The 23,281-nt window shown below is 41.4% G+C and overlaps 2 protein-coding genes across 2 annotated transcripts in view; one reads left to right on the plus strand and one right to left on the minus strand.

Moving 5' to 3' along the window:
• The window catches only part of col14a1a (collagen, type XIV, alpha 1a), a 594,115-nt gene that overhangs the window by 250,285 nt on the left and 320,549 nt on the right, over positions 1-23,281 (minus strand). The gene's annotated exons all lie outside the window — the stretch shown is intronic.
• Positions 4,758-23,281, plus strand: part of taf2 (TAF2 RNA polymerase II, TATA box binding protein (TBP)-associated factor) — a 34,204-nt gene continuing 15,680 nt past the window's right edge. The window contains exons 1-17 of the mRNA XM_083761372.1: positions 4,758-5,110; positions 5,439-5,493; positions 5,862-6,022; positions 6,625-6,743; positions 7,010-7,151; positions 7,241-7,472; positions 8,915-9,099; positions 9,430-9,543; positions 14,189-14,288; positions 14,764-14,849; positions 16,092-16,227; positions 16,655-16,809; positions 17,313-17,427; positions 17,655-17,764; positions 18,709-18,774; positions 22,645-22,771; positions 23,063-23,188. Coding sequence (XP_083617498.1) covers positions 5,061-5,110; positions 5,439-5,493; positions 5,862-6,022; positions 6,625-6,743; positions 7,010-7,151; positions 7,241-7,472; positions 8,915-9,099; positions 9,430-9,543; positions 14,189-14,288; positions 14,764-14,849; positions 16,092-16,227; positions 16,655-16,809; positions 17,313-17,427; positions 17,655-17,764; positions 18,709-18,774; positions 22,645-22,771; positions 23,063-23,188 — 2,079 coding nt within the window. The 5' untranslated portion in view covers positions 4,758-5,060. The remainder of the gene's footprint in view (positions 5,111-5,438; positions 5,494-5,861; positions 6,023-6,624; positions 6,744-7,009; positions 7,152-7,240; positions 7,473-8,914; positions 9,100-9,429; positions 9,544-14,188; positions 14,289-14,763; positions 14,850-16,091; positions 16,228-16,654; positions 16,810-17,312; positions 17,428-17,654; positions 17,765-18,708; positions 18,775-22,644; positions 22,772-23,062; positions 23,189-23,281) is intronic.

A 23,281-nucleotide genomic window follows, 5' to 3' on the forward strand; every position in this document is an offset into this window, starting at 1 on the left:
GTGGGATCATTACTGTTTCCTTAAATAGCAACAGAGTGGAAAGTCTGGGTCTTCTTCCTAAAATAACCTGGGGTGTCCACATCTGGTTTTGGCTATGGCCCAGTACTAGGATGTTTTTTATTTTGTGCAGGGTTGCTCTGTCATATGATTTAAGAAAAACAGAATTACCTCAGATAGGGTTAAGTGAAACAATAATGTTAGGAGATTTCTTTGTGTGGGACACTACAACTAAACAGTTTGTGATCTATCTACAACACATGTATGCACTTCTGTGAACCGCAATTTATGCTTGCTGCAGTGCATTTAGGCGGCCGTAGCTAGTAGTGAGTTGAGAGGCCATCGGGTAATCAGAAGGTTACCGGTTCACCTCCTGGCCTGTCCATGTTGAAATGTCAAAGTGTCACTGAGCAAGATACCCTATCAGCTCCCAAATGCTCATAATGACCATCTGAGCAGCCATCAGCTTGAAGCTGAAACTAAATGTCCCCTGTGGGACAAAGCAAAGCTCCACACCATCATGCCACTGCAGCAAAAGAGGCCAAACCGGGAACCTCAGGTGCAATGGGAAAATTACAAGTGGTTGCACTTACAGTACAGTACAGTATGATGATGTATGATGATGATGATATCACGGGACCCTAAAAAGTCTATACTAAATTAATTAATTCATACATACATACATACAAAAACTTGCGCTTTCTCGATAGCGCGAGTTTTTTTCGCACTATCGAGAAACCATGTGTGTGTGTGTGTGTGTGTGACAGTCAGGATGCATAACGTAGTAACAGTAGCAGGATGTGATTGGAGTTATGTGTGATCATTGACGAGTTAGATCCGGAAAGAAGTCTCAGAGGAGGTGTGTATACTGGGTGGCAACGGACCACCCATGGACCACCCATGACAGCCAACACTAACATTAAAAACAGCATCGTTTAAGTTAACCACATGAACCCAAGCTGGGCAAGACCTGCTACTGTGAGTGCCTGACTGGAATTACCGGAAGTCCGCCCATTGGTCAAAAAGCTTCCAGGGGAAGTACAATGGAAGATGAACGTCCCCTCCTATAGGGCCAATAATTAAATACACGCTGTATGGTTTCTTTGATTTGGGTGTCAGCTGACAAAATATCATAACCATCAGCAACATTCTCAAACACATGTATGCTCTGCTCTCTACGAGCATGACAGTGACAGATTATTTATTTACTGCAGAGAGAACACATGTTTGACTGATCACTCGTCTGACAGTATACACACCAGCGTCACTGACAAGCAAACTTAGGAACTACAGACTGGCAGCCAAGTAGCCTAGCATCCTACTAGCCTACATGTAGGCAGGAAGATGGCACCCAAATAAGCCAAAATCCTACCGAACGCGTCACTATGCCCTCCATAGATGGCAAAGTAGTTTACGGATAAGGGGTTTAGCATGGACCAAATTAGAGCCCAATCTTCATCAGGATAATGTAATGAATGATACTTGAGGGGTTTCATCAAGATCAAATCTGGTCTGGAATGCTGTCTTTGTTGAGCCATAATATGGATAATTAGAAGTACTGCAAGTAATATACGTTCACATCAGCCATTTGTATTGTAGTAACTTGCATCTGGTATTGCTCGTCTGTATTTGAGCTTGAGGATTTCCTCACTAAACAGACATATTTCATTCCACTTTTAAGGTTTCTATACTAGAAATTATGGCCTATTTAAGTTGTGCAACCACTTCATTAAGGAGCTTTGTGTGTCTCTGGCTGCCTGGCTGGGTCTGTCCCTGACTGGCTGGCTGTGTCTGAGCACGAAAATAGCATTTGGTTGGTATTTAAAACCAAGTGTCACTGTTGTGCAGCCTATAACACACATATACAAATTAACTGTATATATGATGATTTCAGGTGTATCAGTACAGTACAGTACAGTACAGTACAGTACAGTACAGTACAGTACAGTACAGTACAGTACAGTACAGTACAGTACAGTACAGTACAGTACAGTACAGTACAGTACAGGGACCCCCTGGGGACCCCCACACGGTAACTCCTGACGGCTCGTCGGAACCGGCCCGGCCCCCTGGGCGTGTTCCTGGGGGTCTGGATGTTCCGGGGACCCCCCGGGGACCCCACACGGTAACTCTGTCATTTCTCTACCCTCTACCGTTTCGGACGCGGGGCGGCTCGCCGGAACCGGGCCGGCACCCTGGGCACGTTCCTGCGGATCTGGAAGTTCCGGGGACCCCCACACGGAGTTGCACCACTTACTTCACACGGGTGTGATTTTTATTCAATATTCATCAATGCAATCAGCTACGAGAAAGCACAGGGGCAGTATGACCCCATATTGTCCCTCTTGTGTGTTTATTTGATTTCCATATTTCACAAGACACTGTGATGGGCTCTCACATCACAGTTTTATAGCATGGCAAACAGTGTCTATCCCATGGAGACATTTATTTTCACTTCTGCTTGGCTGGAGCACATAAAACATCAAAATTTATGACCATGTTTCTACACACATTATTTTTAGCCTTGTGCCGAAAGCACTTAAACAGAACAATCCCTGGGAGGTCTGACTGGAAATATTTCCTCCAGGAAGAGTTGAAAGAGATTTGTTTTTTATATCTATAAATATCTATCAATACCACTTACTGGACCACTTGCCTGGACAGAAATATCACATGTAAAGAAAGAATTGGCATTTTTCACCACCTACGCCTTATGTTTACATTTTGGTAAACCTTTTAAATTGCATGTGTTTTCTTGAAGATTATTATTTTTTAATTGTTGAACATTTGTGAAAGATTTTGAACATTTTAACCTATAATGACATGCCCAAAAATAGGGCCGCCAGGCTGAAAGTGGTTAAACTTGAGTTTCTCACTCTTGCTTTGTAAATAAACAGTGAACATGTAATGCTACATTGCTGCCCACTCTTCCATCTGCTTCCCTGGGAGGCCACTGGGAGGAGTTCAAAAGGTTACAACACTCTTCGTCTTCACAGACCACACAAAGTGCATTATATAGCCTACTAATACTGTATATCCTGAAAATATCCTGGAGGTCAGGGAATCTTAGTATAATCTGACATTAGGAAGTGACTTTAAAGAAACACGTGGGTATATGATTTGGGCCCTAAAGATTAATACAAAATTAATATCAACATCTTAATACTGTCCACTGTGTCCAGTACTTCGATACGGAGGGGGGGAAATTATGACAGGCAGTTGCTGTTGCTGTGCAAAATATAACTCCCCAGTCAAAAAAACACTTTGTGTTTGAATTAGACACTCATGCTTTCTAAGGTGTGATTTGGGGCCCTAAAGATGAATAGAAAATCAATATCAACATCTTAATACTGTGCAATAGGCTACTTCCATAGGGAGGGGGTGACATTATACAGGCAGGTAACAAAATTAAAATCAACATCCTAATACTGTCCAATAATTAGATGGGGAGGGGGGTGAAATTATGAAAGGTGCTGTCAAAATATGACTCCACATGCAGTCAAAAAACATTTTCTGTTTGAAATAGACACTCATGTTTCTAAGTTGTGATTTGGGGCCCTAAAGATGAATACAAAATCAATATCAACATATTAATACTATGCATTGTAATTTGTGCAATACTTCGATACGGAGGGGGGTGAAATGATGACAGGCAGATATTGCTGCTGTCAAAATATGACTCCCCAGTCAAAAAACACTTTGTGTTTGAATTAGACACTAGGGTAGGATTTGGGGGCCTTAAAGATAAATACAAAATTAATATCAACATCTTAATACTGTGCAATAGGCTACTTCCAAAGGGAGGGGGGTGACATTATGACAGGCAGTTATAAAATATGAATCCACTTATCCACAGTCAAAAACACTTTGTGTTTGAATTTGACACTCGTGCTTTCTAAGGTGTGATTTGGGGCCCTTAAAGATGAATACAAAATCAATATCAACGTCTTAATAGTGGCCAATACATAGGGAGGGGGTGGAATTATGACAGGCAGTTGCTCTTGTCAAAATATGACCCCCCCAGTCAAAAAACACTTTGTGTTTGAAATAGACACTTTCTAAAGTGTGATTTGCGGCACTAATGAATACAAAATGAATATCAACATAATTTATCCAATAATAGTTCTCAGGTCTGGTTTTTGTCCTGGATTTTAGCCAGGCAGAAATGGATTTGGACAGGCGCTCACTTATGATCTTGCTGGGCAGATGCTTTAGAGCCCTCTAGTGGTAAATACGATAAAATATAGGCCTATATATTTATATTATTTTCATAAATTAAAATGTTATTCCTTTTCATAGTTTAATATGTTTTTAAAAGTTGAATATATGTATTTTCCATAAATATTTAAATATTCGTTCATTTATTCCCTCCTTTCTTCCTTTTTCTCACCCTTCGCGGGAGTTCAAAGGTTACAAACAAAATGGCCGAACGCACTCACAGAAAACGCACAACGCGTTAAGCCAGTGTGGAGAAAGGAAATAACACAACAAAGAGTTTTTATTTTTCAAAGAAGACCACGGCCGTCACACGCGCCTTAATTTCTACCTGGGGATTTTTATTCCCAGTTTTTGTTGGAGTAACGTTACATCTGTGGACCTTGGATACTAAAAGTTTACTGTGGTTGGGCTCCTGCTGCTTCGGTTGCAAGCCTCTCATACTTCTGTTGCAGAAAGCCTCTCATACTTCTGTTGCAGAAAGCCTCTCATACTTCTGTTGCATTCACTGTTTGTTTATCTGTTATGCGACGCTCTGCATTGAACAGCTGGATTATTTACTTTGACATGATCTGCAGCTCTCTACAACACTTGGATTATTTACTGTGATTATTTATTATCCGCAGCCCTCTGCGTAGAACAGTTGGGATTGTCATCTGCAACGTTTTACATTGGAACAGAGTGATTTATACTGCATTGCAACCGTTTAAGCTCGTATACTGTCTTATGAGTCAATGGATCGACAGCTAAAGAGTGATGCAGTTTGAATTGAGCTCCAGTAGACGAACAGCATACAGTCATGATGTTCTAGCACGTTGAAAGCCAACAACTCCAGACATCAAGCTAAAATGAACAGGAAGAAGGATAAAGGATTTGAAAGTCCCCGTCCATTTAAATTATAAGTATTTTTATTTTATTCTTTGACTTGGACATTTGAATGAATAGACTTGAAGTTGCTATTTCTGTACACAATAAGCATGTATGATGGAGCAAGCTAAACGCAGTGACATGAATCTGTAGCCTATAGTAACTCCTTTAGATGATGTTTACAAAATCAGCCTGTAGAGAGACTAATGAATGGCTAGTGACAAGCATTAAATAAGACAAATAGTGCATGCAGCACGATCAGGTGCAGGACAAGCATAAAAATAGTCTGTGTACTGTAGACTATTGTTTTTTTGATAATAAAGAAAGCATCACACATTGACTTCCCTGTCTGTCTATACGACCCATCAGGTGGTGTGCATCAACAACATCAACTTCCAGAGGAAGTCAGTCATTGTAAGTATGCTGTAATCATGAACCATAACTACACTGAGGTTTTGTCTTTGTCTCACAAGAGACAATACTTTTTCCTAATGCCTAGTATTGTTCAACTTAGTGGCAGTAGCAAAGATATCATGCGTCTTTCTAACATAATTATTCTCAGATGTAACTATTTCTTTTGCCTTTTCATTGCAACCCTGTCCCTAACTGTTTTGTATTAATTGTACTAATTTAAGTAGAGTTTAAAGCTTTGCATACAGTGAAGCCCTGACTAACTATAACACTGTTAAGATTGGCATCCCATGATCTCCATGTGGTCCAATTGTCGGTCCAGAACCTTGTATCATTATTTTGTTCTCTCTCCTTCCCCCTCTCTCCATCAGGGTTATGTTGAGCTGACCATTTTCCCCACCGTGGTCAACCTGAACAGGATCAAACTCAACAGTAAGCAGTGCCGCATCTACAGGGTTCGTGTGAATGAACTTGAGGCTCCGTTCATCTACAATGACCCAACGCTGGAGGTTTGCCATCATGAGTCAAAGCAGTAAGTACTCTCAGCATTCTGCATGCTGACAAAACTGTTTACATTATGGTTTGAGGTTACATTGCCCTCTACTGGTTGAACTTGCTATAGATGTTTGCTTGATTTCATATCATATTGTTGTTGTCAATAACACTGTTACTATACTGTCCTTTTCATAATGGCAGAGGAGCAAACACAAATCTTCTTTACTCTTGTGTATACCTGTCCCATACACAAAATGTGACAATAAAAAACCTTGAACTATTGGTCATTTGGATAAGCTCAAGCTACTAGCTAAACCTTCTTTACTCAGGTGGGGAAGGATGGAATTAAACCCCAAATAACCGTACATAAAATCTGATAATAGCAGTAAGAGTGAGTGGTTTTAAGAAAGATTTGAAAAATTGGCTCCTGAATGATGTGTAATTTGTGGAATGTGTTGATTTTTAAATGTGCTCAGTAGATTATATACTGCTACAAGCTATATAGCGAAATAATAATGTGACTTTATTGTGATATCCCTATAGATCAGGTACTACTACAGTATGTGTATTGTACTGCATATTGCATAATTGTGTTTTCATTTATGAAGTAATACCAATCAAATCTTTCTGCTTTTGTAGGAGGAACCTGAACTATTTTTCCAGTGCCTACACAGCAGCTGTGAGTGCTGTGGATCCTGATGCCGGACATGGAGAGCTGGTCATCAAAGTCCCATCTGAGCTCTGGAAACAGGGAGATGGTAAGAGACATTCGATATAACACAATGCTGTCTGAAGATGATTTTCTTTCTTTCTTTTATAACATTTTCATTTCCTCCTTTGCAGGACCTTGGTCAATGTTAATAACTAAAATGTGATGTACCAGGTCTTAACCAGGTTTTCGGTTACGTTGAACTTAAATGTATGTATTAGAATCTAATACATGCATTTCAATTCTACGTATGAACCATGATCTAAGAATTAGAACATGGTTCATACACTGAATGTTCCTTTGTTGTGTCTGCAGATCTGAAGGTGTTAAAAGTGTACATTGAGTTTTCCCTGGACCAGCCCAAAGGGGGTCTTCACTTTGTTGTCCCTGATGTGGAGGGCAACATGGCAGAAAGAGCAGCTCATGTATTCTCCTTTGGATACCAGAACTCCACCAGGTGGGAAAAAGGCTTCATGTTAAGGATGATAAATGTCACAGTTTTTGCCCTGAACTCGCCTAACATCCTTTTTTTTTTATCCCCACTAGATTCTGGTTTCCCTGTGTGGACTCCTACTCTGAGCTGTGTACATGGAAGCTGGAGTTCACAGTGGATGCCTCCATGGTGGCTGTGTCATGCGGGGACTTGGTAGAGACCATCTACACCCATGACATGAGGAAGAAGACGTTCCACTATGTCCTACCTATCCCCACCGCCGCCCCAAACATCTCACTGGCTGTGGGGCCCTTTGAGATCCTCGTAGACCCCTACATGCATGAGGTGCGTCTGAGATGGACTGAACATGTGTAGCAGCTGTATTTATTAAAGATTTATTTGTTATTGATAGGATAGTTGTCTGACAGGAAATGGGGAGTTACATGCAGCAAAGGCCATCGGGATCGGGACTCAAACCTGCGACGTGCTGTCAGGCTACTTTGGAGCCTAGTAACCAGTGCCTGTACCACTACACCAGCGGTCCAGGCCAGGCAGCTGTATTTATGTCTCGGCTGTGAAAGCAGTTGCTTGCCCTGCACTCTAATAATTTGTGATATTTGTGATAATTCAACAGTGTCAAAGTGTATTGGAAAGCTTCAAAGTTCTACTGAATTGCAATTATGGTGCAATTATCAACTAAATTATATTCTTTCACAAGTTCAAATACCATGGAAGTGAACTAGTGATGATAATACGTCATACACCAACTGTGGGAACAGGAAGGGGAGAACCTTTTTTATTTTACTGTAAATTTGACCTGTACTGGAACATTTTCAGCCAATGTCATTTCTAATTGTGACCACTAGGTGTCACCAAGACACTAAAATTAGACCAAGACTTTTGATTAATGTTATGGATGTAGACCAGGGGTCCTCAACTAGAAATGATGAAGGTCCACAAATATTTTTTTGAATAAGACCGAGGTCCGGTCCCATGCGCGGCGTCCATCGGAGAGCGGGGCTCTATGCCCGTTTAGTATGGTCAAGCCAAGCTTATACAAATCAGATCCCCTTCCACCCAACCAATAATGGGGTGCAGAGTGCAGGCCCGGAGTGGAACTTCAAATCCAAATCACACTGTGCGCGCGCCAGAATTTTGGGGGCCCTTGGGGGACATTTTGGGGGCCTTTGCAGCAATTTCACATGAGAAATGTACCATCTGATGTTATTTATATTATTAACTTCTTCCCTCCATTAACATAAGACACACAATGTAGTTGTGCTGCAGCAACACTGCCTGAATTGAATTGAAATTGACTGTGGCTGGCCTGGCCTGAGCTTAGGAGAGTTTTTTTTGCTGGCCTGACCTGATGCAAAAAAAAGATTTTTTTTCTTTCTTTTTTTGCCTAAGGTCCACAGAGAGGTGGTCCGCGGTCCGGTCGTGGACCGCGGTCCGCCAGTTGAGTACCCCTGATGTAGACCATTAACTTATCAATTGTCTCTGTCTCATCATTAATTGTAATATCATATGCAATGAAAGTAAAGATTGCATAAGCAGAAATAACTTTCCAGACATTTACAGCAGAGAGAATTCATTTTAAACATTTAACAAACGATAATTTTAAAAGACCACTGTGGCCAGCATTGACACATGTCTTTACTTTATGTAGGTTTCCCATAGTGACATGCATTTGTGTCATGTATTAGATTGATATGGTCAACCATGTTTTTCCCAGTGACAAATATTCCTGTAACTCCTTCCTTGGCATCCCTTCTTTCCCCTTCCAGGTGACACATTTCTGTCTCCCCCAGCTCCTGCCACTGCTTAAACACTCCATGTCTTTTCTCCATGAGATCTTTGAGTTCTATGAGGAAATTCTGACATGTCGCTACCCGTACGCCTGTTTCAAGACTGTGTTTGTGGATGAGGCCTATGTACAAGTGTCCTCTTATGCTTCCATGAGCATATTCAGGTAAGCATAAGTTGTGTCTTTGTGGGAGTGCATAAAGGCTTACATATAAAAAGAGTAGCTCAAATCAAATGATCTGATTGGTTGATAGACTTTGTATAATAACCATATACTGTACCATTGGCTGTACTGTCCTTAGGACATAATGTAGAAACAACTCTATGGAGGCGTAAATATAGAGAAGTGGATAGAACAGTGCATGTCTCTTATCCTAAAGAAAGGGATAAAGAGACGGAGCTGTCTGGCATTTTCCAGTGGGATGGCTAGGAAGATATTTGTGTCTACCTTTCTATCTGTCCTTGACTCCTTATTCATTTTGCTCTCTGCTCTCAGCACCAACCTGCTTCACACTGGTATGATCATTGACCAGACACCAATGACACGGCGCTGTCTAGCCCAGGCCCTGGCACAGCAGTTCTTTGGTTGTTTCATCTCCAGAATGTCTTGGTATGGAACCACACACACACACTACAGTACACACACATGGAAACACCAACACACTACAGTACACACACATGGAAACACCAACACACGCACAGTACACACACACATGGAAACACCAACACATGCACAGTACACACACATGGAAACACCAACACACATGCACTGGTATGGAACCACACGCACAGTACACACACATGCACTGGTATGCTCTCTCTAACATAGACGCAGACACAGCCGTTCCCTTCACCATATTCATTGTATTAACATAGTAGCTCATGTTTCACTACTAAAGCAATGTTTCCATCAGGGCCTGTCCTGGCTCAAAGTAGGGCGTAGTCTGAGGCTTTGCGTGACGGTCTGGCTTTACTGCCACCATCACCTTGTGCGTCATCTCCAGGGTTTCCTGCAGGAAAGAAAATTTAGTCTAGGTAGTGCTACTGGAGGGGGTGCATGTGCTTATGAACGCTAGAGCTGCACTAGGGCTGCACAATGTGGACATAATTGAATAACTCCCCAGGCCGGCCTAGCGTTCCAGGCACCTGGTAATCCAGCCTGACAGCGTGTTGCGGGTTCGACCGACGGCCTTTGCTGCAATCCCCATCTCTCCCCCCACTATCAAATAAAGGCAGAAAAATACCCCAAAATAAAATTTTTGGACGCCTGATGGAGGGGAAAGGAACATGTTGGAATAACGTGTTCCTTCCACGCGCTACGTCCAACCAGGGAAACTCCCCCCTGTCAGGTGTAAAGGAGCAACTTGGACACTCGGGCATGAAGGAAGGATGAGTTCAAGTCCGTTGCTCTCCCCATGTCCCCCATATATGGGGACTAGGTTGGCGGAGGGTGTGTAGAGCACATTAGATAATTGACACAGGTGAAAAATGGGTTACTGTCTGTGTGTCATGCTGTGACACCACCCGCCCGCCACCAAAGGGCGCAGCTGTATCACACATAAAAAGCACATGCGCGCACGCACGCATGCGCACACACACACACACACACAATAGAAAACCTTTTTTTAAAGAGGAAAAGAAATCATAAAAAAATCAAACTATATATCGGCTAATTAAAAATATATATATATATATAAATAAAAACCGTTAAAAAGAAAACGTTAAAAAAAAAGTACGTAATTTATTCTAATTGTTATTGTTGTAATTTACGAGCTGCGTTCGCTTCCCGTGTTCTCACGTCTTACTTGTTTCTTATGGCTCTAAATCATAGCATGTTGTATGTCCTCTACCTGAGTCCTCTACCTGATGTGACAGTCTGGTGGGGAAAAAAAACTATCTCTCTTCTCTCTCATACACACACACACACACACACACACACACACACAAACTACTTCTCTCTCTCTCGCACGCACGCACACCAACCAACGAACCACTCTACCCCCTTTTGGTGCCTACCCTGAATAAAAAATACAAGACTTGCCTTGATTGAACTGTGTTCTAGGCTAACACTCACCAGAGTCTGCTGTAATGGAAAACTACTGATTTTGTTCAGATGTTGTGTGGTAACACTTGTTCTGAGGTCAGTATATGTCCACTGCTGAGAGATTGAATGCAGAACTAACCTGTTGAGTCACCGTTTGGAGGAAAAGTAAAATAAAATAAATTTGCAAGAGTTAAATAAAACACCTGTCCTCCTGACAGATAAAGGACAATGCATTTGTGAATTTAAAGCTTAGGCCAGTTAGGGTTTTTTTTATGCCTTGTAAGCTAAATGACCAAAACAACTGGTCCATGTCATGTGAAAAGGTTGTCTAGATACAACATTAATTAAACCCTGTATTTTTCGTTGACGGGGACTCCCAGGGGCCTGTACTTGGTCCCCTCCCTTTTTCTCTCTACACCTTCCTTTCCAAAAATTGTCCCAAGTTCCCAACATACCGTGTTGTGAGCTGCATGTTTTGCAGACTGTTCACCTGTAATGACGAGATCAGAATTGGGACGTTAGGGTTCATATGGTTTGTTGTGATGTGGTTACGTTAAAGATTGGACTTTAGCCTTTCCTCAGCCAGGTTCCGATATGATAGCACACGCACGCCACGCACATGTGTGTGTGCTGGCCTAGGAGGCCATTATGGGAACTTTAACATTCTCCAGTGCTGCCAGTAGTGTTGACAGAGATGCCGGAGTTTCACCAGAGGTGTCCAAGCTTTTGATCCCCACTAACAATGAAGCCCTTGTCTTCCTTTTCCTTCCCTCATGCCCCTCCCTCCTGCTATTTGCTGCCGTTCTTCTCTGTTTCTCCTCAATAATCCTTTTTCCTCTCCTTGACGTCGCCCGTCATTCCTATTCTCCTCTCCTCTGCTTATCCTGCATATTCTCCTGTACGCTCTGACACTTAACTTATCTTCCCTATTCTCCTTTCCTTCCTTTCTTCTCCTCTCCACCACTTTATTTTCTATTATCCTGTCCTCTCCTCCACTTCACTTCTCTTACCTAGTCTCCTTTCCTCTCCTCTCCTGCAAAACAAGCATCAGACGTGGGGTCTTGGGGTTTATTTGTCCTGCTGATGATGTTGTTGAGCTGGCATTGTGTAGGAACAGTCCCCACTCCCCAGGACAGCCCTCTCTTTGATTAGCGTGGCATAGCCTGCTACCGATTAATCAGTGTGGTTTAATTGTAGCTGCGGTCTGTAATTGAAGACAGGAGCTTATGAGGAAATCAGCCAGCTCTAGCAGCTTGTTGAAAACCTTAAAGGGGGTGGACTATCACTTTAAGGGAATTGCCGGTACATGAAGAAAACGTGGGCACTTTAATTTATCCATATTTGTTAGTGAAAATGTTGTGGTATTGGCCAATAAACAAATTATTTATTTGTGGCTATGCCTATGATGAAACCTTTTGTTTTTTGTCGCATTCCTGAGTCAATAATTTGATGACTGGTGGAGACTCCGGTAGGAAACTCTTTGAGTCATACGTGAGCTGTGACCAAAACAGCCATAAAACTAGGTAAAGTGCCCCTCGGGGCACAGGTCTCCACCAGGGCAGGTCAGGTTGTGGCCTGCTGGTGGCGCTATAATAGGCCAATGTGAAAAGGGTGCCATTTCTTCTTACGCCTTGGATGGCAAATTGGATGATTTCATGGAATATGAAATATCGGACAGATCCGTCTTGAACACATGACTATAGAGATATAGCGTGTATAGATTTGCAGGATTTTTGTACAGAATCTGGAGGAGTAATATACTTTTTTTTCTTCAAAAGTCGGCCTCTTGGTGGCGCAATAACAGGCCGTTCTGGATAATTTGGGGCAGAGGTTCATGTTGGCATCCAGGGAGTGTGCGTGCAAAATATAATTCAGTAATAGAGTACCGGTAGTCAGATTTCTTTTTAATAACGGATGCAAGAAATGAAATCATCTCGGCTACTAAAGCCAGCCTGGGTTCAACTCAACGTGAAAATGAGAAACCACCAAGGTTGAATGGTTATTCATGATGTTCATGAATGGTTTTATGAACCAATAAATCATGCTGTTAGTTAGTTATAAATGTTCACAAAACCACATAAAAAGTAAATGTAATCAAAAACCCATAAGGAAGCATGGAGCCAAAGTAAATTACTCATTGCAGGAATGAGGTGTTAAACCAAAGTTATTTTTGATATAATCTTTCACTGTTAATATTTGTCTGCCCTGACACCCTGTCGCACAGCGCCGTCGCTATGTATACACGCAATACGCACTGCGAGTAGGGCAACACGCCGAGGGCCAAGAGAGCCAAGCCGACCCTCATAATAGCAATTTTCGATGCGTAATAACACAAGCCCATGCGTGCGTCCTCACAAACGCCTAAATTAGCCGATCTTCATGAGATAACACAGCGCTGTCATTGGGAGCGGTCACAGGAAATATATTGTATATGTATTTTTTTTATGCATTGTAAAGTTAATACATAAAGTACTGAAAACATTGATGCAAAAAAGACGAGACCAAGGCACTCTTGTATAGGAAAGTAAAAAGCCTTTAATAAGGTGCATGGCTAATGAATTTGCAAAAGTTAGAATTCACTTACGTGTAGTGGCTAACTGCCTTCATTTTTACCTGTTGCAAATTGCCTTAATCTGTAATCCTGGGCACTACTCTCCCTCTGCCAACCTGGGGAGACGGAGAGCCCCGAACTGAGCTCATACTTGCATGAGTTGTGAGCAGGCCGCTTCTTATCATCTGATGGAGTTTCCCCAGTAGGACGTAGCGTGTGGAGAGAACACGTTATTCCAACCAGTTCCTTTCCCCTCCATCAGATGCCCCGGCTGACCAGGGGGAAGCAGTGTTGTTTTTGTCGATTAAAACTAAGGCGAAAAATATCCGGCGACTACCTTTTTTAACTGACAAACTAAATGAAAATTAAGCTATGCTGACTAAAACTAAGACTAAATGTATTGACAATTTCGTCAACAGCTAAATACTAGACTAAAATGCTAGGAAGGGGACTAGTGGACAAGAGATCCAGTATAAGTCATTTTACACTTTGTTGCATGCTGAAAATAGCAGATCTACAAGGCGACAGCGCTCCCGACCGTGCCCCCTAAAAATAAATTGCACTTAACTGATGGTCAAATTGAAATTTGACCTTAAATCTCTGATTTACTGACCGATTTAGCTGCAGTGTAATATGTTGTTTTATGCATATATCCTACAGGGCTGATGAGTGGGTGCTGAAGGGTATCTCAGGCTACATCTTTGGCCTGTACCTGAAGAAGACCTTTGGAGTCAATGAGTACAGGCACTGGATCAAAGAGGTACTAGAGGTTTACAATTGTGCAGCATGATGCAGTTGACAGCAGGACATTATGTACCAGCGAGGCCAGAATTACTTCAAGAACTTGGATGTCGTTTTTAACATGGCACTGGTCCAGAGTGATTCTAATTAACTATGTACAGCATACTTACAAATCTAAATAACAAATGGTAATCTTCATAAATTATACTTCAGCTGTACTGTAAGTACGAAAGTCCTCAACTATGATACAACTTTCACACTCTTCAGTCTCCAAGTATTTCACTTTGGCATTTCCTTGTTGTGCAGACTGTTCTCTGGTCGCTTATGGCCCAGCCCGAGATGATTCTGTTTTCATGACCTCATACATGAGGTCATGAGCCATGAGCTGTGTTTAGCTGACTTTTGAAGGGACAGACGTGAAGAAAAACCCTGTTATAGTTGGCATGGGCTTTGGCCACACCGTAAAAAACTAAATATCTCCTGATGTTCCCTAGGAGTTGGATAAGATCGTGGAATATGAACTGAAGATGGGAGGAGTTCTCTTGCATCCAACCTTCAGCGGAGGCAAAGAGAAGGACAAGTAAGACCATACATTGATCTGAAGCCAGTAACCAGGTTTTAGAGAGGGGTAATAGCCAGGACAAGTACAGTAAGTACTAATCCATCTGGGTTTTCAGCCAAAAGAATATGAATCATAACCAAACCGATGGTAAGTCAGTGGGCTGTATTTACGGACTTGGCAAATATGCCTTAAAATCCCCTAACTAATGATTTATTAATACAGTTATACGTTTTCATGATCTTCAGAAACATTGTCCAAATGATGGAGCCTACAGACTGTATAAGGTCAAATTGTTTTTTTTGCTCTTGTTAAAAATACATTTGACAATAAACTGTGCATCCTTGCCAGCTAACCGCACCACTAAAGACTTTAAAATACAGGCATATAACTTCTCGTGGGATATTATTCCATGAGAAGCTATATGCCTGTATTTTAAGTCTTTGGTATGAATAGTATATTCATACCAAAGACCTAAATAGTATTTGTTATAAATCATGTCCTTGCTGGAGAGCCTCTCAACAAAGTTTTGATAATGCCAATACTTAGAGGCTGTATGTTTCTCAAATAATAATAACTTCAGAAAGTACAATAATAACTACCGGTAATGGTGAGAATGCAGAGTGGCAGTCGAGATCAAAGCCATTTGAGAGTTGATGAGGTTTGCATGTGTTCACAGAGGAAAGAGATTGCTGGGGGGTTGACAGAAAAACCTTTAGAAAGAGGCAAGCCCACACACAGAGAAAGATTCAGTAGTTATACAAGCACCAAGCTCTGTTTTCTGCCTGTCCACAGCTGAACTACGTCCATAGCTATGTTGTCAACAGCTTGGCTCATTGCTCATACACTTAGTACTGATGAGGGGAAGGAAGGAGATGTAGAAATGTGAGTGAGTGCTGAGATGTTATGTTTGGATCGTTAACCTTTTATTAATATTATTTTTTTAGTTGTACAGTAGTATGAATGAAAAAAGAGATAATGTTGATTCCCCAAGGTTATAGCGTAGTTGGAAAATGCATTTAATATGCTTTCAATGTTCAGTTTCATGTGCTGGAATCACCATGGGACAGGGCTTTCTTTTTGGTAATTTTCCTTGTTGTATGGAAAACTATATCTAGGCAAAAGTTGTAGTTATCCACATCAATTCAGCAGCATGGCCTGCAATCTTTTTTAATAAATCATCAGAAGAATCATTATGTCATACATTTGGTCCTTTAGCATTTCTACCCAAAACCAACAATATATTTGTTTTTGCCTCCACAGTCCAACACCTCACCTCCACTTCTCTATCAAACACCCCCACACATTATCCTGGGAGTATTACAAGATGTTCCAGTGCAAGGCCCACCTCGTGATGAGACTGATAGAGAACCGCATCAGCATGGAGTTCATGTTACAGGTTAAGAGCCAGGATTCTCTACCTTCTAAGTTTCTCCCATATGCGCGTCTAAATGTTCTGTTGTAACCTACATACCACAACAGGAGATATAAAAAAGGAAGAAAAGAAGAAAACACAAACAACATAACAAGCTCAACAACAAAACAAGAAAGGAAGACGAAACAAACTGTGAAACAACTACACACCCTTACCCCACACATCAGACAAACAAGTTCAACCAGCATCTTTATATTTAACCCATCTGATTTAATCTCATAAAATATGAACAGTATATGCATATAGCAGCAGCATTATATAACTCAAATACCATTCCACTCCTTGGATTACTGGAATCCAATCCTTCACCAGCTGTATAGCAGTATGATCCTTTAAATTCAAACCAAATTCTAAGCATTCACGTATGTTCTTTTGTGCTGTGCTCTTCCAGGTGTTCAACAAACTGCTCAGCCTGGCCAGTACAGCCTCCTCTCAGAAGTACCAGAGTCACATGTGGAGCCAGATGCTTGTCTCTACTCATGGCTTCCTCAAATCCATCTCCAATGTCTCTGGCAAAGATATCGCCCCCCTCATCAAACAATGGGTGTATCCTATCTATTCATAATGTTGAGACTGTAAGATAAGTGGTTGTGCAAGAAATATATTAGAATGGATGCAACTAAGGTAGTGGATGTGGAACTACTGTAAAGTACTCATCGGTTTCTTACCGTGACCACTCAACATATTCATATTTGAACATGGGGGGACCCCCCACCCTGACAAGCACTTGGAATTGTAGGAGTTGAGGCATTGCATTTAGTTTGACTCGGTTCCACAGATGAATAGTATAACTCAAAATAATGTCTTGTCACGGTTTATAATGGTGAGGTTATAGGTAATGGCACTACCATAACAACACGGCATTTCTGCATTTGTCTCTTAGTTTCCCTATAGCAATTTATTGACACAATTAATGCAACCTGCAACCTTGTGAAGTTGTCTTAAAATGTCACTTTTAGCACTTAGATTCTCCAGTTAAATAGCTGAAATGATCAACCTCAAATAATAACAGTCTTACTGACAGACACGCTGCCTTAATGCCTAACCAGAGATCAGAGTTCTGTGGTGAAGTTTTTTGGCAGTTTTGCCTTCAACAGGAAGAGGAATGTTCTAGAGCTGGAGATCCGACAGGACTACACCTCATCAGGAACTCAGAAATATGTGGTAAGAATTCCCGTACTGTGGCCTTTCACATACAGGATATATTTATGTTTGTAGGGTGTCTTTGTGTTAATAGCATTACAAAAGCAAATCATTCTTAACAATTTACAGTCTGCTGACGGCAGACGCAGCCAAAGCTTGGTCAAAAGGATGAACAAATAAACATTTGGTTTATCGATGATCTACAAATATAACATAATAGTCATGCACTGTATATCTTTTCCATCTAGGGTCCTATAAAGGTCACGGTGCAGGAGTTGGATGGATCATTCAACCACACACTCCAGATAGAGGAGAATAGCCTCAAACATGACATCCCCTGTCATTCCAAGAGCAGACGGTAAAGACCACAGGAAACGTGTTGCGTTATCTATATCTCTAAAATCTGAAAATCTAAATTAATAATTTTGCTGGATTTTCTCAGTAAAGGTTGCCACTAGAACTAAGCCCTGAAAGTGCTGGGTGACACACACACTTATGAATCCAACATGCTCCCATTCACCAATAAATGGTAAATGGTGGCATGTAATTTTAATAAGCCCCTCTGGGTTTTTCTGGCCCTTCCGGCACATTCTTTTTTCTGATTTTTGTATTATGTATTTCATCCCATTTGAAATTTCCTTTGTTTGTATTTTTAATGTACACATTTGCAAATAAACTAAACTAAATTTAATGAAGGTGCTCAAGTGGGCAAAAGCATCATCTGTAACAAAAATGTCGTTCATAAATAACCAACCAGTGTACTTCATTTTCTCACAAAAGCGCTTCAAATTGCTGATGGTTTAGTAATAAGTATTCCATTGGCTCTTATAAAATAGTTTTTATTTTTTATTGCTACACTGGTGTCCATTTTCAGGCTTTTGGAAGAACTACATGAAGCCTCTGCCTCTAGGTCAAAGGTGCAAAAAGCATTAGTACACAAATGGTGTGCTAATGCACACCAAATGCGAAAAGCTACTATTTATAATTTCCCACATGGATAATTGCAATCATACATAAAACAAGAGCAAATTGCTCTCATGTGCAAAAAGTTTTGGTCTGTGATATCATTAGCACAACATATTTTGCGAGTCGGACCTTGAGATGTGGCAGATTGCATTTGCAAGTGATGCACAATTTGTGGTGTCAATCCATTCTTTGTCAATTCACCCCTCTGAGTTAAATGAATCCTCACGATGTTACTGTGTAGATCAACATGTTCTGTTGGTTTTACTGTGTAGATCAACATGTTCTGTTGGTTTTACTGTGTAGATCAACATGTTCTGTTGGTTTTCTGTTTCCTAGCAACAAGAAGAAGAAGATCCCTCTGATGAATGGAGAGGAGGTCGACATGGACCTCTCAGCGATGGAGTAAGACTTATTTTATTTTCCCTACATTCTCTTCCCTCTCTTTTTAATACCACCACAAGTACAGGTATCTGTGCTTCTCAAGTCTTTTCAGCTGACTCTCTCTCTCTGTCTTCTATGTATTTTGTTGTGTTTATGTTTGCATGCGTGATAGCTCTAAAGCTTTGGACAGATTACATTAACTTTCCACACTGATTGGCCAAAAAGAAGGTGGGGTGGGCAACCGGTGCATAGTGCATACCAAGCAGATGGATTAGTGTAATACCAAACGTGGAAATGCAAGACAAAAATGTAATTTATACCCAACTTTGGCCTGTACATCTCCATTTAGTCTTTCTATACAGTGTTTTGTGTGTTTTAGGGAGGGCATTCCCAATTTCCCACTAAGAACATTGGCCAAGGTCACATGCTCATGAAATTGCCAGTGACTAATTCAACCTGCTGACCAAATAAACTGCATATTAATGTACCAACTGACTTAGTACACTACATTCATCTATGGCTTCGTGAATAAGAGCGTTGGTGTGCCATTTCATTACTGAATGTATTCAGACTTCTAACCTGCGGACCACAGAGAAAGACAGGTTTTTCCGCTCTCGACTGTGTACCTTCCTACTTAGTGGTGTCCAACTCAACGATACTGTACCATCGGCTAACGATAGGGCGCCAGTGGTCATGGCTGCTCTCTGGATCATCACTGCCACCTATCTGCTTTTCCAGTCTGCTGTACAGTTTAGGTTCAGTTAGCAAACAGCTGGTATCCAACTATCCATACTATATTTCCTACCACAGTAGGTGCACAGTTGATCCCCAAACTGTGCCAAAAATGTGGGGATTGCATTCACTTTGAATTAGCATCATGGTGCAGTGCATTAACCACTTTAAAACGAATCCCTGTTTTAGGCACAGTAATCATTTTCCCTAAAGTAGAAGATGCAATATGTTGTGAGCTTATAGATCTGTAATTTCAAATATTTTGGTTTCAAATAAGTGGTCAATATTCAATATAACAGGTCGTTTTGAGGAAGCAATCTGATTGGTTGAAACAGCCTTCTAACCGTGGTTCAAACGAGCACCACCTAATCAAAACAAAGAATTCAGCTGCTCTGTTTTCCCAGAGCGCAGCAAAGTCGGTGGCTAGGCTAGCTAGTTTCTTGGGACATTTGTGGTCGTAGTGACTACATCTGTCATTAAAGGTATATTCAGTGATTTCACTCAAAAAACCTTAGGTTTCGTTTTTGGCTGTGGGACCCAGCCTTTCGTCCAATCAGGATAGAGAGTCAAAAACGAAACCTAAGGTTTTTTGACCCCCAGGGGTTAACTGGGGACAGGGATGAACTCCTTATATGGCCAGCACACTCTATAGTAGGGAGGATTATCACAACAAAACAAAAAAATAAGTGATATTTGAATTAGGTGAAATCACTGAATATACCTTTAAAGAAACTATTGCATCCTCGATGCATGGCAAATGGGAAGAAGGCAATAGCGGGAGGGCTGTACTGTACCCCCTTGTACTGTACTGCACTCCTTAGTATTGTACTGCACTCCTTAGTATTGCACTGTACTGTATTGTTGTCCTCTGTACTGTACTGTACTGTACTGTACTGTTATTAGTGTTGTTATTATTATTATTGTTGTTATTATTACATGGATTATTGTTCTGATGTGAGCTTGTTTGTAAATGAGTGAGTTTACAAAGAAGCTTATTGTTATTATTATGATTATTATTATTAGTATTGTGATTGTTATTATTACATGGATTCCAAAATTGCTAAATATAAAAATATATTTTTTTTATTGACATTTTTACAAACAAATAAATAGGCTAGTTACAGTAGCTAAGCTGCCCACTTTAGCACCCTGACCACTGCAACAATGACATTAGCACCCCTCCCCACCCCAAGGATGGCCTATAGGTGAGGAATGTTGTTTTTCCAGTTCTAGATGGGAGATCATTAAGATGCTGCTGCATCCTGTATTAAGATGCATCCTTACTTCCTTCCTTTCAAGTAATGGAATTTAATTGAATGGCTGGAAATGTACCATTGTTTTGTCTGTAACTATATACCCCCTTTACCCCCCGTGGCGCCGGGCCTGCAAATTCAAAAGTAGTGTGAATATTTCCACAGCCTAATTACTAAAGGATAAACTATCGGTCTTCTCCGAAATCTGTCAATCTTTGTCAACTCAGCACGTGTTGACAACGCATTGTAAAAGTAGTGTGAATATTTCCACAGCCTAATTACTAAAGGATTGTGACTGTGGGGTGACAGACATACAGTCTGACATACAATAGGCTACACGTGTGCACAGTTAATAAACAATGACCTAATATGTCCAGAGTTCTTAAATTAACATAGTTGGATTCGACGCGACACACACACACACACACACACACACACACACACACACACACACACACACACACACACACAGGGCGATGTGTGGATAAATCACTGAGAGTTGGGAAATGCGCACGCAAGAAGCACGCACAGGCAAATGTGTTCAGAAGTACAAGTATTAAGCACGCACAGGCAAATGTTGTCAGAAGCATCTGTTTCGGTTTCGTTTGCACAACGGTTTCGTTCGGATGGCTGGGCTCTGTACTGCTAGTGCTGCTATGGAGCAGTGTAGAGTAGGCGACAGGCTGCCTTAGAAGGGCGCGTTCACGACATTGAGGGGTAAGAAACCATCCCGGTCACGTGGTTCATGTAACGCGTGTCACTGTGAAGGACTGGCCAGTCTGGCCCCAACATGACGATTTTGACGTAGGCTGTAGCTTGCGCAACAACAGCGTGTTTCACAAAAGTAATATTTGTAAAGTAAATAAGAATTTGTTTGTGAATGCAATTAGCCTATATGTATTCTGGGAGTGTGCAGATTTTATTTTGCATAGAGAGATGTGTGGTAAAAGTGTGGTTCGGTCGGAGAAAGAGTACGGATAAAGGCAGAGAAACGGCCATGTGCTTATGTACCCCCTGTCTATTAGGGTAGCAGGATATGTTTTTTCAGCGATTTTCTTAGTTTTAAGGGTAACCGTTGTATAATTAAGCAATATTACACTCGAGGGTGTGGTTTAACGTGATTATTGCCACTTCAGTGAGGCTTGCGGAACTCGACTATGTCTCGTTCCTGACCGCATCACTGTCGTGGCAATAATCACGTTAAACCACACCCTCTCGTGTAATATTGCTTAATTATCACATAGCCAGCAGTTGACAGACTATAAGAAGGGCGTTTGGAAATGGAAACCTGACTGTTGGTTGTGACTGTGAGTTGGAGTGACAGGCTAGAGCTACATCCATTGATGATGTCATTTCTATTTGCCTTGTGACGTTGCCTGTGTAAATCCTGTTAATTCTGCCTACTCGTGAAGAATGTTCTGACTGTCGGTCTCATCTGGCACCGGCAGAGGCATCGTTTTAAGTTCTGTGATGGCAGGAAACAATTTAATTGGCTTGAAAAAACAAGTGCACACTGTACACACCCACGCTGAACTGTATACAGCACTACTGGAGCCATACAAAAGATGTGAAGATTGGAAGTGTGAGAATTGGGCCAATCCGTACATTTGTCAATTTTGTTTTATTGAAGTACAATGATGTCCTAATCCAGACCTTTCAGTGTTTTCAAATTATTTTTGATTCTTTCAAAATATATCTGTCTCTTCTTCACTCCCTCTCTCTGCAAAGGTGAAGTTTCATCAAAAGATTCTGTTCCCTGCATTTAACCCATCCTAACCATTGGGTGCAATGTGTAGCTCCCAGATCGCCAACTACCCCCTCCTCACCCTATGCTGTTGAAGCAAAAATGCCTAAAAAACGATGACCCATGAGGTCATTGCCTTGTTTTTCTCTCTTTCCTGAGCAGTGCAGACTCCCCCCTCCTGTGGATTCGTATAGACCCAGACATGTCCATTCTGAGGAAGGTGGAGTTTGAACAGGCCGACTTCATGTGGCAGTACCAGCTCCGCTTTGAGAGGGACGTGGTTGCACAGGTGGGCTAGTTAATGGCAATATCTGAGTTCTCTTCACTAAGTTCACTTCACACCATTCAATTAGAACACATTACTATTATACGCTGGATTATTTTGTAGACTCACAGGAATCCCACTTGTTCCGAGACAATAGTTGCATTTTGCCCTGTTTTTTTGTACATTTGGGGAATAGAAGAGTTTTCTACACTCGTAACTAATGGCTAAACCTGACACGGCCAATGTCATACTGCCAGAAGGTTGCTGCAACACCTGATCGTATGACAACAACTTATGCCATATCTGATTCCCCAGGAGGAGGCTATTGCAGCACTGGAGAAGTTCCCTACTCCTGCATCCAGACTGGCTCTGACTGACATTCTGGAACATGAACAGTGCTTCTACAAAGTCCGCATGCAAGCCTGCTTCTGTCTTGCAAAGGTCCGGGAACGAAAGTCCATGAATGTGTCTGTATGCGTATGTCTGGCTGCCTGCAGTTTAACGTTATTTAATGCAATAGGACTTGATAGGACT

This window comes from Protomyctophum parallelum, assembly GCF_964188405.1.
Source record: "Protomyctophum parallelum genome assembly, chromosome: 3".
Taxonomy (NCBI): domain Eukaryota; kingdom Metazoa; phylum Chordata; class Actinopteri; order Myctophiformes; family Myctophidae; genus Protomyctophum; species Protomyctophum parallelum.